We start from the raw sequence: 17,632 nt of genomic DNA on the forward strand, positions 1-17,632 counted from the left end.
CTACATTGGGGTGATGGAGGCTCATGATGGTTCCAACATTTGATTTCTAGGAAACTCTGGTGGAAATTTCTGATGGTTCAAAATGAACAAACCGTCAAAACGAGTTGCTATTCTTATGTTGGACCATCATAAATCAGTCCGAATTCCTACATTGGGGTGATGGTTACTTGTGTTGGTTATTATAAAAAAATATAATGGTTCATGATGGAATTATTGATGGTCACCATCAATATTATATTGGTTCATGAATGAAAAATAATCCAAAATTTTGACTTTGGTACACAGTCCTACATGCTCAAACAGAGTTTTTAAATGCTTTAGGCAATATAATTTTCAAACCCTGCTACATAGAGATAAAATGTCTAAAACTAAAATAATTCAAAACATTTGATTTACTTATGACGAATTTCCATTTCTGTCCATTCACACCAAACCGATGCAAGATCGTCAACTTCAGTATAAGACACTTGGATGGCTTTTTCAAAAATTATACGAGCCTATAATACAGAACAAAATAAAAAATAAAATTAAAATATGGAGAGAGAAAAATTATGTTTAAGCAAAACTAGTTAAATAAAATTAATCTTACATCATCTATTTGCTTGTGGGATTCATAGAATTTAGCAAATGATACCCACAATGTATGCAGTTTTCCACAAGCCGACTTTGGATCTACCTTCTGTACAGCTTCAGTATATGTACTAATAATCTAAAATAAAACAAATATATATATATATATATATAAAATTTTAAAGTCAATTCCTACTTAGGTCAATAAAGAAAAATTTCATTTTAGTTACTTTTTATTAAATAATTAAAATTTTTTCTCCCATACAAAACTAAAATTATTTAATCAAATTTAATTAATGAATTAATAGTTGAAAAAATTGTATTAATATCAAATGTCATCCACTACAAGTTTTAAAAAATGCACAAGCAATAAAATCCACACCGTTTCTGGTTATTTAAAAGAAGAAAAAAATGTGCAATTTGTGCATGTGTTTTAAAGGATATTTTAAAATTTATCCTAGAAAAAGAAACGTTTTAAAAGTTTCACCTTTTCCTTAAACTTTTCTTTTTTTCTGAGATTTTTCAGATTTTTTAAGCAAATTACACATTTCTTGAGATTTCCAAATTTTTTTCTGAAGCAGATGTCATCAAACACTCAATAACTATTAAAGTTATGCAGTGTTATTAATGTTTACACATTCAGCTTTTATTTAGATATGTTAAATTAAACACCTGTCTAAAACATAATTTACCTCTTTGGGCTTGCCTTCCAGTAACTTTATGCGTCTGTGCCATTCATGGACATTGTGAGGATTTTGTCTTAATAAAACACTAAAAAAGTTAAGAAAAGTTACATTATGGGATGCTTCAGAGTATATTATATGGTAGATCTAAATATAAATTTTTTGAAAGATAGGAAAAAATTACCTGTTTAATAATAAAGGTCTTCTTTCTAACAAATAATCATACCTTTCCATCAGCAAATCTAAATGAAGGACATCTGTAAAAAAATATGAAATTTTAATCATCAGAAAACAAAAATAATCAAGAGAAAAAAAAATTTCAATTAACAATAACATTAAATTTAATAGATTATATTTTGCTAATTTTCTTAAATTTAGGAAAGTGTATGATACAAAATATATGGTAGAAACATTCATTCATATCTACACATGTGGTGAAAATTGTGAAAAATAAAAATATGGCATAAAATAAAAAAGAAGCAGAATAACATTGCACAACGTCGAAAATTGCAAGCTTGTTTTGGAGAATTTCAAGCCTATAACTAATAAAAGGGAAAAGGGACTTTTCAAATAAAACATAAGTACAATTTCCATAGAAATCACTATATTGAGATCTCCAGAGTAGCTAGCTTACATAAATGTTAGATTTTTAATGGTAAATAATGCATAAAAATATGAGCAAATGCCTTTCATTATAACTTGACATATATTTAATAAAATACTAAGCATAAAAAAAATTCTGATGGAAACTAAATGCTTACTTTCAGCAGCCACAGCCCCATTCTCTATTTCTTCCATTTTGACTTTTATGAGACTTTCTTCACATTGAGAATAGGCATCAAAAACCTTAAAGAAAAAAAAAATTCCCTTTTCAAGAACAAAAAGGAAAAAAAATATCAAAGAAAAAAAAAATTATTTTACAAACATAAATAACTGACATGAAATATTTGATGTAAGAATATTTTTTCATCTTAACCAAAAAGTATCTTGAAACCTCTATTAATAGCTAAAGACAAAAAAGAATATTTCTTTTTCATGAAAATGAATTCTCAAAGATTTATGCTTTAATACACGGCCATTTTCAGTCATGTGTGAAATTTCAAATAGTATTTTCAAATGAACTGAAATTATTCAAAGTTGTTAAACATAGTTTTTAAATATTAATATCTGATTCAGAAATTGATCAAGATAATTTTTTCCAGGGTTGGCATGGTTTATTAAATCACTGGATTTTTTTTAAAACCATTGATTTCATTACAAAACATTTTTCAATGTAATTTAATTGTTCGTAAATAATTCATAGTTAATTATAACTAATGAATAATAAACATAATTTTTATAAAAGTCTCATTTTACTGATATTGAACATTTTATCAATAGAAGCAATAACAATAGAGGGAGAGGAGGATTAGGGAGAGGGATAATAGAGGATTCAGAAGAAAGATATTACGTAAATTTGATGTTCAAAATAGAAGAAAAAAAAAGACGAAAAGCAGATTAAAGTGATGTGAAACTTTTAAATTATAACTTTCCAATAGCTGTATGTAAAATAATTTGCTTTTCAATAAAATTTTTTCAATTACATCAATTTAGTTTTATGTTTATTTAAATACCAATATGTTTAAAATACAAAGAAACTTATGGAACATGTAGTTTGTGTAATAAATAATGGAGAAAAAATTAATCTGACATCATAAATTTAAAAAAAATTTTCTTCAGATTTAGCATAACTGGGGTTCTGCTCGTAGAAAGTTGTGATTTTTATTTTTATCCTCTCATTTGTTTGTGCACGCAGAAAATGCTTAGAAAAAGCACCTGATTTTTAAGTGCTGAAACATCAACCTATATAAAAATCGATAAGATAAAAATTACTTTTTATACCACAGTTTTCTGAATGGAGAGGAAAATTAGTATGAAGTGTCTATGTTATATATTTGGCTAATGTGTGAAGTCATTTAAGCCACATTTGTAAATAAAAAAAAGTGTGAACATTTTGAAACAGTAAAAATGAAAATGTAAAAACCACCAGTTACTTAGTATCAATTTATTTTTTATTCAACATAACATATTTGGGTATTAGTATTTATAAATTCATGAGAGTTTTGAAATGTAATAAAAGCTAATACAATTATCTTGTAATAATTAGTTAATAATTCAATCATTTTAGTAAGAAATATTGAGTATTTTAGTCAGAATACTGTTTTTAAATAACATTAAAAACTAACAGATTCTATTAAAGCTTTATTCGGTATGCAGAATTAAAATAGAGCAATCTAATTTATATCAAAGAAATATCTATATTTTCTTAACTGCTGCATACCAACCATGTTTTTTACTTTAAAAAAATTAGGTTTCATAGTTGACATTTTTCAAAATACATCTAATCTCATCTCAATAAAATTCCATCCATAAAATGTTCTACAAATCATTTTTACAACAATAATATTAAAAATATAAAGTTTCAAAACACTTATGTGAAACAACTTGTTTAAATTTTGAAAATAACTTGGATAAAGTTGCGAAGCAACTCCCAGCATCAGAAGAAAAAATCAAAAATAACATTTGTTTGAAAACTACAAAAACTTGTCGAATTTTGTAAATTTTCAAAGAATATGAAACAAATAATTAAAAGAAATACCTGAGTGAAATCTCGCACAGTCATTACTGTGTTGATAGCTTCTTCATAAATATCACGTGCCTAAAATTAGAAAATTTAATAAATAAAAAAATAGTAATGACAATTTATATATTTCTTAAAGTTTATAGGAAAATTTAACACAATCCTAAAATTAATGTTAACAGGGTTCCAATTCAATTTTAGAAAAAAAAAATCTCTGGCTTTTCTTAACTTCTGAATTAGCTAGTCAATGAATGTGATTACAAGTTTTTCAATTGTAAAAAACTTAGGAAGAAAGAGTAATAAATGTGCATTATTGCAGATGCCAATTTAATTCCTGATTATTAAATTTAATAAAGAATCAGTTTCAAACCTTATATATGACAGAAAAGGTATAAAGAAAATCACACATTAGAGTACAGTTTTTTCTAGGTACTCAATAAATTTTTCCAGGTTTTTAGAAAAATTTTAATATTTCAAGATGATTTGCAATTTTTTAAGCTAATTAAAAATCCCAAGTTTTCCATGAGATGTATGAATCCCGCACAGCCACATATAAGTTCGAGATTTCAAGAAAAATTTTATCGCTCGATGTTTCTCAATAATAAATAATAATACAGTTTCCCAGTATGCATCATCCAATCCCTTAAATTTGTGTAGGTGTAATACTTTAAAAACACAAGCATCCAACGACAGCTCAGTTTCTTTTTTTAATTTCTGCAAAAATAATTTGTGCTCAAAATAGCAATAATTTTCTTTGGGAATTATCAACACATGCTGAAACTAGTCTCTACTTCTGTTGACTTCTAGTGTAATCTTTATATTGAGATTGCAAACTTTTCAGACAGCCTTGATAGTCATTTGTTTGCTCTCTATTGAGCTCTTCTTTTCCCTTTTTGGTAAAACATTTTCTCTTAATTAAAGTCAAACAGTTTGCATTTTTTGACATATTATTTTATAAACTAATTAAAAAGCATATGTTTTTATAGAAAAACATGTGGCTTAGCCTTTTTAACATATGACAAGTTTAAAGAAGCTAATAAATATTTAAACATGTTATGAAATTGTTAATAAATTAGTATTAATACCTACCCTGTCAAACAAGCCACTTCTAATATAATAATCAGCAAGACAATTCCAGAAATGTCCAACTTGGTCCGAAAATCTTCTCAAACCGTCACGTATGATAGCGTCTACATTAAGAGATTTCACCTTTTCTGGGTTTTTGGATATTAGCTCACACAGCTCATTCCAAAGCTAAATAATAAAGACATACCAAATAAATTTTAAAATTAAGTTAAACATAACTGTTATAATAGATTTTATGACAGCATTAATTAGATGCTATAATAGCATTTTTTTTATAAATGAATCTTCATTTAGAAAATAAACTATAAGGATAGATATTGGGATTAATCCATAATATATATTTCAATTTGAAAGTCACAAACTCTGCTAATTACTACAGCCTATTAAATACTGCATAAATGTGAATCTATAAGTTTTATAATTTGGGGTTTTAATAAACAGTATTACTTATTTTTACTGCTGAGGAGTTAACCTAAATCATCACTATCTGATATTTATAAGAAAAGGGGTGCACAGCTTCATTAGATGAGGGCTACAAGAAAAAAATATATAGTTGTGCTGGTTACAATGAATTTATTTGAATCAAGTGATAATAAATGATTTAGTGTAATGATAACAACATCAAATTGTTATAAAAAATTCAGAGACAAAGTAAAGCAAATTACTTATTTACAAAGTATATGCATGCTTTTTTAAAAAAAAATTGCAGGTTTGCCAATTCCGTCTTCTTTTATTATTTTTTAAAAAATTAAATTATAGTAGGTTTTTAACTTTCTGTCTAAAAAAATAGTATTTATTTTCTGTGTACAAACAATTTATTTTATTTTTAAATAAATCTTTGAACTACAATCATTTTAAACATGCTTTGAAAAAAAGTTGAAAAGTTTTATTTTTTAATAAGTCAAAAGATTTAATTTTTTTGTTTAATATTTTATTTTAAGAATTTTAATCTTGATTTTTTTTTTAAATTTAAAGTTTCATGGAATTAGTATGAAAAACAGTTCAAAAAAGATTATGAGCAGATTGTTCATACGAAAATATGCAAGAGGTAAAAGAAAAATTCCAAAAAGTGGAGGAGAAAATATGTCTTTTTTAAATGATGTTCTGGTACTTATAAAGGTACTGAGGAATTTTACATACACATTTTATTTAACAAATGCTTTCATATTTTGTACAGCTTTTAAATAAGTTACAAAAATAAAAATATAAAACTGAAAAAAAAAAAGTCATGAAGCTCCAAAACTTAAACACAGATATTAAAAAAAATGTGAACTGCTTGATTATATAATGCAATTTGCACCACTATTTTTTTATGTTATATTACTTCAATTTTATAAACAAGATACAAAATTATAAGAAATAAATAATACGAAAATTTGTAAATTTGAAAATTAGTTGCATCATAATCCAAATAGTTGTATATAAATGCCTTAACAGAAACCTGTGTTCAAAGATATGTTAGAAATAGAAAAAAAAAAAGCTCCTCAATTTACAATACTATATAGATGGACAATATAATCCAATATTGACTTATTTTGGCATTTGCAAGGAGTAGAAACAAACAAATTATGAACAATATGATGAAACAATTTTAAACTGAAATTTACTATTTTGGTCTACCACGCTGTGATACAAATTACAAACTGTTCAATGTTAACAAAATTTAAATTGAGAAATTTCATGCACATTTTTTCTAAGGAATGCTTTCATATTTCATACAACTAACAAATAGTTACAAAATAACAGAATTAATTTCAAAAAAATTCCCTTTAAGTTTAAAATTGAGAATCAGATACCAAAAAAAAAAAAGAAAACATGTTTATTGCTTGATTAAAAAATGCTTTTTTTTTTACTTAAAAACAAAGACATTTAAAAAAAGTTATGAGAAATAAATTATAGAATAATTTGTAACTTAATTATAATTTGTAATAATTTGCAGATGAATCACAATCCAAATAGTCACAGAAACCTGTAACATAACAGAGACCCGTTTTCAAAGATATGTCAGAAATAAAAAATAAAACAATTTTCAATTTATAACACTGCAGGCGGACAATATGATCCAATAATGACTAAGTTAATTCCTTGCAAACAGTAGAAACAAATTACAAACAATATTATGAAATAATTTTAAACTGTAACTTACTTGATGCTTTGGTTTACCATGCTTCGACACAAAGCGTTCGTTGTTGACAACTTCAGCCAACTTAATTGAAGCTTCATCCAGTCTATCAATTTCTGCTAAATAATCTATGAAATCCTCAGTATCTTCATAACATAGCTAATAAAAACAAAATAAAAATATTCATAATATAATATCATTGAGAGATGAAATTGGAGCTAATTAAAACATTTATTGATTCAACTTTCTGTAGATCAAGAATTTTAAATGTGTCAATCAACTGATATAAGTAGTCAAGCTATTTATAACTTCATTTTATATTTGAAATTCTTTACTTACACTTATTTTAAAAACATATCACCCCATCTATTATCAGTAAAAGTTTAAATGAAATAGATAAAAAAAAAATCCTATGAAAATGTTAAATAATTAACATTAAAAAACTGTTATTTAATTACTTCTCACAAATTAGGCTTTATGAACAGTTAGATATAAAAATGGGTAACAGATCACGAAAAACTTTTTACCTTTAAATATCGTCGATAAACTCTGACAGCTGTTTCAGGTGGAGCCTTTTTAGTAACAAACTTAAGATAAAGTGGCCATATTCGATGATGTTGTGTAATGGGAAGAGCTCTCAATGACCTATCAAAAACATCTCTGGTTCTAGTTATGTTGCACTGAGCCATTATGAATTCACAGTAGTCCAGCCATATGCGTGGCATCTAAATAAAACATAAGAAAATAACATAATATTTCACAAAAGGAATGCAAAATTTAAGATTATTAACCAATAAGTTTACAGAAAGAGTAATATATTCAAACTATCACCAATAATGTTTGCAATATACACTATCCAGGAAATCTGCTAGAAAGTTTTTAAACTCATGACTTTCACCAATAAATTTCCATGACCTATATGGGTTAATACATTATTTCACAATAACAGCACATACACAAGCAAAAAAGGAAAACTTTTCTTTAATAATGGCAGGCATTGAACTTTCGCTCTTCGACTTAGAAGATGCTGGAAGTGTTGCTCAATTATCGTTACCCGGTAGGCACCTGTGAACCGAAGTCACGAAGGCGAGCAACATTAACCGCGCCACACTGCCCCAGATACCCAATCATAGGGTGGGCCACATGCACACAACAACACACAGAGAAACATCCATGCACTGAGCGGGATTCAAACCCGCAGCCATTGGCTTCGCAGTCATGCACGCTAACTACTCGGCTAGCTGTCCGTCCAAAAATGTAAAACTAAAAGCTCACACAATGAATTAATTGAAATTGCGATATTTATAAATGTGTTAATATTAAAGAAATAGGAAGAAGCCAAAATATTATTATAATATTTAATAACTAATTATAGTGAAATGCCAACCAGGTGGCCGAGTGGTTAGCGTGCGTGACTGCGGAGCCGATGCTTGCGGGTTCGAATCCTGCTCAGGGCATGGATGTTTCTTTCTCCCTGTGTTCTATGTCCTTTCTCCTTTGTGTGAATGTGACCCACCCTATAAACGGGTTTGTGGGTGTGTGTCGTGGGCTACGAGAAGAGAGCAGCAGTTCTGGCACTCCTGGCCAATGGGACAATACATCCCAAGTGCCCGCCATTGAAAAATTATAGTGAAATGAAGTGTACAAAATAATAGTGTTACCTTATGACGAATACACAGAAATTGCGACAATCAATAAATATTTAAACTAATTGTAACTTATTTCAAACAACATTAAAAAAAGAAAAAGAATAGAATAAGATTTAATAGCAATTAACAATACATAATATCATCTGTAAAATGAAGACAACAACAAAGTGAAATTAAATTGACAAAAATACAATTATCTTAACAAATTTAAATACATATTTTCATAATTAATTGCTATCTTTTTTGCCTTTTTTTATTTCTTGTTTCTATCAAATCATTTTTGTTTTTTATTTGTCATTTTAAGAATTTCAGAAAGGTGTATAATAAGATATTAAATTATTCAATGGAGATTAGTTGGAAACTGCAAATCAATTTCCTAACTCTTGGTAGTTAAGAGAAAAAAACCTACTTCAAATATATTATTACAAAATAAAAAATTTTAAAAAAAATCCGATTTTTATTACTCAATAGTAAGAGTGTAATCATGACTATGAAATCCTATTAATTATGGATAAATCGTAATAATTGGCACATCTGATAACTGTTGGTTTGTGTAGAGTTGTTCAGTAGTAGAAAAATAGTAGTTTTTCTGAAATAAAAAGAGTGATTTGAAAAAGCAAATATATTTTTTAAAATAAATGATAATAGGATACTTATTTAAGCACGGGAAATCACTAAGATACGAAAATAATAAAAACCTAAAATACTGACAGAAGATAGTTAAAAAATCTGGACAAAACATAATTTCTATTTATCAACTGAAAAAGATTCCAACACTAAACTATTAAATTTAATACTAACCTTGTGCATAAAAACCAAGGCTCTTTCAAATGCACTATTAACATCTTCTACGGCTGGATCAAGGACACATAGACCACGCACTTGTGCACGCCGAAGTTTTAAATAACGGTGCCACAGGATATAGCTGTAAATTAAGAATATTTTTTTTATAAAAATGTGCAAATATTTTTATTTCATTTGAATTTTTTTATTTGATATCATTTTAAAAATTTATTAACACTAAAATAAAATTAGTTTTAAATAACGGCGAAGTTTTAAATAACGGTGCCGCAGGATATAGCTATAAATTAAGAATAGTTTTTTTTTATAAAGATGTACAAATATTTTTATTTCATTTGAATTTTTTTTTATTTGATATAATTTTTGAAAATTAATTAAAACCAAAATAAAATTTATTTTAACATTACAGCTTTTTTTATTTTTGTTAATGTTGATTATAAATACCTATTTTTAACTTGCTTTATATTTTTTTAAAAAGTGGAAACGCTTGAATAGTAAATGATTTTTTTAAGCATAAGTAATATTCCCTTACTACAAATTTACTCCATTTATAAACTTCAATAAAAAATAATACCATTGAGAAAACAATTCCTGCCAGCCCCCATATTTTTTAAAATGCAAAAACTTACTAGAAAATTGTTGAAGAACTTACTTAAAATGCAGTAGTTTTTACATGCATTTAATTTTTATTCCTTATTCAAAGAATTAACTGATGTCAGGGATGAGAGTAGTCAGAAAGTAAAAAAGAGGAAATCCAAGAAACAAAANCATTTAATTTTTATTCATTATTCAAAGAATTAACTGATGTACAGTTATTGGCTAATAGTGCTCCTTAAGTGAAATATAGTAATTTAACACAACCAGTTTACATAAATCCGAAATGAAAGAAAAATATAAAACTTTTTTTGAAACTATCAGATGCTTAACATCTTATATTTTATTAATTAATGGTCTAAAACATTGATCAGGCTGAAAGAAGAGCACAAATTCAAGATGCCATTATCTAAGCAAGGCATGAGAGCAAGAATCGCAGATATCCGACAAATACCAAATATGTAAGTTACCAAATGCAATTTGAATCAAAATTATGAAAAAAATGTTTTTTAAAGTTTTCTGCACATGCCCAAGATTAGATGATGATTACTATGAAAAGATTACTATAAATATTCATATAATGCAAAATTTTTAATGATTTTTTTTCTTCAAATTTTAAAATGATATTTTTATTGTTAATTAAAAATAACTCTAAAAAGTATGAGCATTAATTTTATTAAATGTATGGGCGTTGGCTACTGAAAATATCAACCGTCATCTATCAAAAGGTTCCTCCAGATAGAATAGAGTTAACACGTGTCATATACTAGTGAATGGGAATTTAATAGTAGTAACAATAGCTACATTACATTAGTCCCCCACCAGAATTTTATCTGCAATAGAATTCGATGAATGTTGGTTCATTAGTTAGTTCACTAGTTGAGTCATTGCCGTTTTGCAAAAGTTGAATTAAGATCATCAGAGTTTGAGTGCTGGTTGTGAGAGATGTATATTAAGATTACGGTTGTGGGCATGGTTGTTCCTGTGCTACTATTAGCAGTCTAGTGTATACATGCTCCCGTTATGTATGATCGCGACTGAGTAGCAACAGTGTGAGGAGGACAATACGACAGTCACAAATAGAAAGTCAACTGTTCACTGTGAACCATGCGCCCAACTAGGTGTGTTCAAAATGAAGTGAGGGTTTCAGTCAAGGCAGGCATGTTCAGATCAATGTGGGAGTAAACTGTCCTCTATCAAGAGGTATCTTCGGATAGAATAAAGTAATGTGTGTTATATATTAGTGAATGGGAATTGAACAGTTGTAGCGGTAGCTAAGATACAATTATTTCTGGAGTTATATCAAGAAAACATCAAAGTAAAAAAAATAGTTCTTTATAAAAATGTCAATTTTTATAAATAGTTAAGCCAGGTTAACAAAATTCTGTGCAGTTATTGCATATAATAACCAAAGTAATTGATATAAACTACAAGCTAATCGCTATATTTTTTTCAGCACAGAATGTTCAAAAACATTTTTTTTCATTTGCAATTTATTGCCTGACTGTCAAACCTTTGAATTTTATTGATACTCAAACATTTTATTTGAGCCAATTTGATATTTTTTTCAAAGTAAATTCTTAGTACGTTTTCCATCATGATTTTGAAATCATATATTTTTCTTACGATTTCACTTGTACGATATTACGAGAAGCAATTTCAAATAACCCTTTTAAATAATCAATTTTTGACATGCTCTTTTTTTTTTCTAATTTCAGCAGAAATCCAAGTGATATTTAGATTTTTTTTATGGAAAAAGTTTTTCAAAAGTATCAGCTTTTGTATTTTTAAATAAATTCATACAATTTAAAGTATTTAATTTTCTGCAAATATGTTATTAAGTTTACTGATAAAAATAAACTTAGTGTTTAGAACACTAATATTTATATAAAAATTATTATATTTGCAGCAAACATCAGTGAATATGCATGCAGCCCCTTTGTTTATCTACTTGCTGTGCAAGTGGCCCTTCACTCAAAAAGGTTGTGCACCCCTACTATAGATGGCTAATATCAGAAAAATAAAAGCTCTTTTGAACCCTTATTAAGCCAAGATTTGGGTTCCAATGGGATTATTGGGTTCCAATGAGAGCCCAAGTAATTTTGCTGCTAGGGCATGTATGAGAAAAAAATTTCTAAGTATATCTTGAGAAATATGAAGAGAAATAAGTGCTAGAAGTGTTTCTAGAACTTTGTACAATCACTGTAATACAATCATAATAGAAATATAGAAATCACAGTTATAATTTAGATTTTAATTTTAGGTAAAGTACATAAAGTTAACTGAAACAAAAATACAATAATCAAGGTGAGGTTACCTTCCAGGTAGCTCTTTTAATGCCCTTTCAAATAGAAGATTAATCACATTTTTAGGAGCTTCTTTTTTGAAATCAATATATCTCAACCAGGCTTTAACCGAGAACTGATTTCTAAGTATGTCCTCTTCATATGGGACATCATCATCATCCTATAAAAAAATACTTGATTTAACATTATCTATTTTAAGTCAAAATGATAATTTTGGGGTAGTCAAATGAAACAAAATTCAAAAGTTTTTTTAAAAAATATTTCTTATTTTATTTAATTTTAATATGTCTAGATACATTAAATAAATGTTCAAAAAATTCAATATTCTTGTTATATGTATTTAAAACTGAAAGTAAAAAAACAGTCATGGACGCATATATTTTTTGACAACTTGTCACTTGTGAACAGCTGACCAAAAAGTACAGTCAAAATAACATTAAGAATAAGGTGGTGACAAAAAATAATTCGGATAAGTCTTGAAAATTCTACTAAATGGCAAATTTTTTTCAAAAATTTCTTAATATTTTTCACATATAAATAAATTTAGCCAGTATTGAAAAATTATCAAAACTTACATTTATTATTGTTAATGTTAAAATTCAATATTCGTGTTGTATTTGTAATATAATACAATACACCAGGAACTCAGCAGTTTTGGAAATACATCGCAAAACAAAGATAAAAACTTCGTTTAATAAAAAATAATGATAATATTTAATTCAGCACTGTTTAATTTTCATTTAATTAACTTAAAAAATATTCATTAGGGTGGGTAAATGACAAAAATAAACTGAAGATCATTAGTAAAGTATAAACCTCCCACCAAAAGTGATATTCCATAATATAAGAAAAAGCACTTGTATGCTCCCTCATAATATATTTTAGAGATTACAAAATTTAAATATTAAGAAATTAGTGCAACTTTTAAATTCAAATATAATATGTTGTGAGAGTAAAGTAATAAAATAACAATAAAAGAAAACTTCATATGAAAGACAGCTAGGTGAAAAACTAAATATAGCACACTCAGATTAGAATTAAAGCAATAATATTATGAAACAACTAACAAAATATTGAAAAAATATATAAAATATTCAATTAACTAAATAAGAAGATAATATTTTGCAAAATATATTGAAGAGGCGTATAATATGTATCAAATAATTTTTCTATCACAATACATATCCTATTTCACACAGCAACTTAACTATTAGTGTGGATGGCCACTTTACAGGAACAGCAGCTGTTCACCTCCCAACTCACGAAAAAAAGGATAATCAATTTTTAAGCTGTTTCCTACTGTGCAAGTATTGCCGCTGTGATCGCTCAATCTGTGGAATGATCCACTTTCGGAGTAGGGAGAGAAGGGAAACATTTATGATGGTGCTAGTATTGCTGAATATTATAAAGTAAAACGTGAGTTAAAAAAAAAGTATATGTGCCCAAAAAAATAATTTGTGCCCATAATCAATTAAGAATTACTAGAATTATTAGTTACAAATTTATAGAAACATACAACCATAACAATACTGGTGCCAAAAAAGTTGCTATATTTTACCAACAATCGGGGAACACACAGGAAATTAGAAAAAAAAATTTCAGAAGGAACCCTGTCAAAGGAACTCACAGCAACATTGAACAAATCATCAAACCCGAAAAATTGTTTTAAAAAAATTAGCAATCAAGAAACACATTTGGTGACTCGGCAATGATAGTAAGTGCAAACAGATAAGGAAATAACTAAGTTACAGAAGCCTTTTCGGGAATATTTCCATATCTTAATCTGTCACGCCAACTACAATTGACAAATAGATTTTAAATTTGCATATTTTTAAAAAAAAAAGAAAAGAAAAAAAAGGTTTCCATGTTTGCCCGGGTGTGGCTACGAGTTATACCTTTTGAGTTGGTCCCTTTCTGCTTCATTAGTTTCTCGCGGGGCCACTGCCCGGAAGTGTCCAAGACTTGCTGATTATTCTGCCATAGGTCACGATATGGAAATCTCCCCACATTTTCAAAAATATTATACACTTGATCTTTCCAATGGATAATAATGGACGGCAGTAGAATCCACAGAGTACACAGATTAAGTAAATAGTAGGGTTGGCAAGGTTTAGGACAGAATGGATTAATCCACGGTTTAAACCGTCCTGTCCAAAACTCTCTTAAACTTTCCAAAACCAAAACCCTTTTACTCAAATCATGTCACAATTTTGTCTGAACAATATTTAAAAGGTAAAATAAACATAGAACTAATAACATATTGTTAATTAAATCTACTAGAGAATATTTGTTTTTAAAAGTATAATGTTTTATTAATATTCTTTGACTCTTCAATTTCAAACAAAAATTCAAATTCAAACAAAGGATTAATCAGCGATCAAGTTCAATTGGTCCTCTTAACATTCAATAGCACATAACTAATTTAGCTGCTGTATTCACACCAAAACAGTTTCTAAGTTTTGAGTGAATTACTCCAAAATTTGAAAAGATCCTTTCAATTGACCCTGAGCTTGCTGGACATGTAAAAGAGTGATGAATTTAAAAATGTCTTTGGAATATTCCCCAAATGATATTGATTTTTCAATAGCTGTCCACCATGTCACTCGTTTAATGGTTCCTCAGCTTCTGTGAAGTAAGTTTTCGGAAATGATGTCGCTTCAGCTACATAGACAATCAAAAAAGAAATTCACCCAGGAAATTTGTCAGACAAATATGACCGAGCACTTTCTTTTTGCACATCAGACAAACCTTCTCCTTCATGTTTAGGGTTTGATAAATAAGCCGAGAAATGAAATATTTACATTGCTTGAGTAATTTTTAATACTTGCAATTCTCTTAGCATAATGGTCATACATCACCAGTGTCAGTAACTGAAACTGATGTTATGTCCTTCAAAACTGTTAACACATTTTTCAGTTATTTTGTATTTCCAATATAAACTAATATATTTATATTTAAAAACAATTTTTTTTTAAAAATAGATGTCTTTTTTTATCATCCTGAAATGCAGAAATTATAACATTTTATTAAAAAAATATTGTGAAAAATAAAAGGTTAATTTTTAAACAAATTTATTATTTTTTTAAAAAAAAATTATTATTTTTATCATTGCATTATTTATCCTTACGCAAAAACATAATTTATCAGTATTAAAAGCATACTTATATTTAAAGGATAAGGTATTCACTTTAGTTGTTCAATGAATTACGGAGCTTCAAAAATTATAAACCTTTTCATATTATATTATATTACTTAAAGTAAATTGTATAAAAAATATCAATTATTTATTGATATATGTAATTATTATGTGTACATTGGTAACATATATAGAATTTTTACCTTCTACCAAAATTCAAGGTTTTGGACACTTTAAGACAGTCTCCTGTCCAAAACCAGTTTAGAATGTTCAAAACCCCAACCCTGGTAAATAGTAATTTAGAAGAGGATAGATAATTTCCCCTAATCCTGTAACACACAATGATTTTGGTCTTGAAAACATTACAAAAAGAGATATTTGTTTCATTTATAACCAAAGTAACTAAAACTAACCAACATTTACAAAAACTCACTTCTGTTCGGTCAAAAACATAAATTTAACATAAGATCCACTAATTATAATTAATTGAAGAACAATCAGTAAATAATGCGGGTAGACTATATTTGAGGGTGCCCCTTGATTCTCGCCAAGTTGTGATCATGGTTGATCGCCAAGCTGGGCGATGTTGAAACCCAATCATGATTCTGATTGGTTTGGATTTATTTTTTAATGTTCAATAGTATATGTAATTTCAGAAGTCTGTTAGTTCTACGTTGGATACGGGCTGGTTAGGTTACTTTTGAATGTAGTCAATAAGATCGAAGGTATGTGGGCAGTCATAAAAAGGGATGTAAGAAAAAAATGTCACCGCTAATCCAGCATTACAGACACCATTTTCGATTCTTATTTCGTTGAATTTATGTGGCGATGGAGGTACACAGATTCTATTAATGATAAATGTAGACAGTATCTAACTGTTATTAGATAATTCTGAGCACCTGAATTTGAGAATATTCAAGCTTAATGAAGAAGAGAGTTGTTTTTTTTCTTTTCTTTCTGCGCCTACTCCATTAATTTTAGCTTCGATTCAAAATCCTTTTTATTGGGTTTATTAATTTTGCTTATATTGGGTTCATTGCAAGTTTTGGCCGATGTTTTGTTGAAATTTACCAATGTTTTATAGAAATATCATTATGTTTTGGCCGTGATTCCTGTTACCACGGTGTTTGGCGCAAACAGGAATAGCGCCAAACAAAAGTCGCTAACTTCGCCAAGGGGCACCCTGAAGTACATTTTTCCCAATAATGCAAATTAGAACACCAAAAACAGTAAGACAGTTTGGTTTTTAAACAAATATGATAGATTTATGGTCCTGGCAATATTGAATGGCAAGTTTGAACATGATTTTGAAAATTTCGTCTGGCACGTAGTAAAAATAGAAATTTGATACATTCAAATATAAAACAACTTTTTTAAAATATTAATAACATTCAAGTAGTTCTTACTTACCACAACTATATTAACGACGTTAATTTTCATCAGGAAACCTTCAAAAACAAGAGAAGAAAAACAAAATTTATTTCATACGTTTTTGACTGCCTATTTCTGTACTGATCACACTCTGCTTAAATAGCTCAAAAATTGAAAAGTTCTACACTGAGTTTTTTTTTTTTTTTTTTCATCTTCAGCTTTTAGATATTTGCGATTAAAAAATGGCAGCACTAAACCTTATACTTCTATATTTTTTTACCGCACGTGAATGTATTATGTTTATGAATTCTTTTGTCTTAAGACGTAATAATATGAATTGTTTGCCATGTCACAATTTAAAATCATGCGTCTAACAAGTCGTCAAATTTCATGATGGGAGATGACAAGAAAACTGAAAGCTTCTCTGAAGCGCTCTTCACCTATCTATGGCTGACAGAGAACTTCTTATCAGAAAATAATGCTGCTCAAGTAATTGGAGAATCCTCAAAACTAGTAGTGGAAGTTGCCAAAGCTGTGACTGTTTTAACTTCTTTGACAATTGCTGATTTCAATGCAGGACTGGAAAAGTATTTTTCTGTGCACGGAATTTCCAGGAGAAGTGTATTCACATTCATAGCAACCTATTGTTTCAAATATCACGCAAACAACGAAGATATATTTGCTGTCTTCTTAA

General features: G+C 27.9%; 1 protein-coding gene across 2 annotated transcripts in view; it reads right to left on the reverse strand.

Annotated features, from left to right (window-relative positions):
* The window catches only part of LOC107453555 (Pre-mRNA-splicing factor SYF1 fand), a 32,667-nt gene extending 15,567 nt beyond the window's left edge, over positions 1-17,100 (reverse strand). Inside the window, exons 1-12 of one of the 2 annotated variants that reach the window (XM_043052016.1) lie at positions 16,978-17,100; positions 12,443-12,591; positions 9,532-9,655; positions 7,609-7,806; positions 7,106-7,240; positions 4,963-5,127; positions 3,892-3,951; positions 2,015-2,099; positions 1,438-1,510; positions 1,263-1,341; positions 590-709; positions 397-497 (exon numbers count right to left, since the gene is read on the reverse strand). In XM_043052016.1, the coding sequence (XP_042907950.1) occupies positions 397-497; positions 590-709; positions 1,263-1,341; positions 1,438-1,510; positions 2,015-2,099; positions 3,892-3,951; positions 4,963-5,127; positions 7,106-7,240; positions 7,609-7,806; positions 9,532-9,655; positions 12,443-12,591; positions 16,978-17,007 (1,319 nt within the window). In that variant the 5' untranslated portion in view covers positions 17,008-17,100. Of the gene's footprint in view, positions 1-396; positions 498-589; positions 710-1,262; positions 1,342-1,437; positions 1,511-2,014; positions 2,121-3,891; positions 3,952-4,962; positions 5,128-7,105; positions 7,241-7,608; positions 7,807-9,531; positions 9,656-12,442; positions 12,592-16,977 lie in introns of both variants that reach the window. The other variant, XM_043052015.2, reaches the window with a different exon arrangement.
* Positions 17,101-17,632: the final 532 nt, after the last annotated feature.

Source organism: Parasteatoda tepidariorum, chromosome 10 (genome assembly GCF_043381705.1).
Source record: "Parasteatoda tepidariorum isolate YZ-2023 chromosome 10, CAS_Ptep_4.0, whole genome shotgun sequence".
NCBI lineage: Eukaryota > Metazoa > Arthropoda > Arachnida > Araneae > Theridiidae > Parasteatoda > Parasteatoda tepidariorum.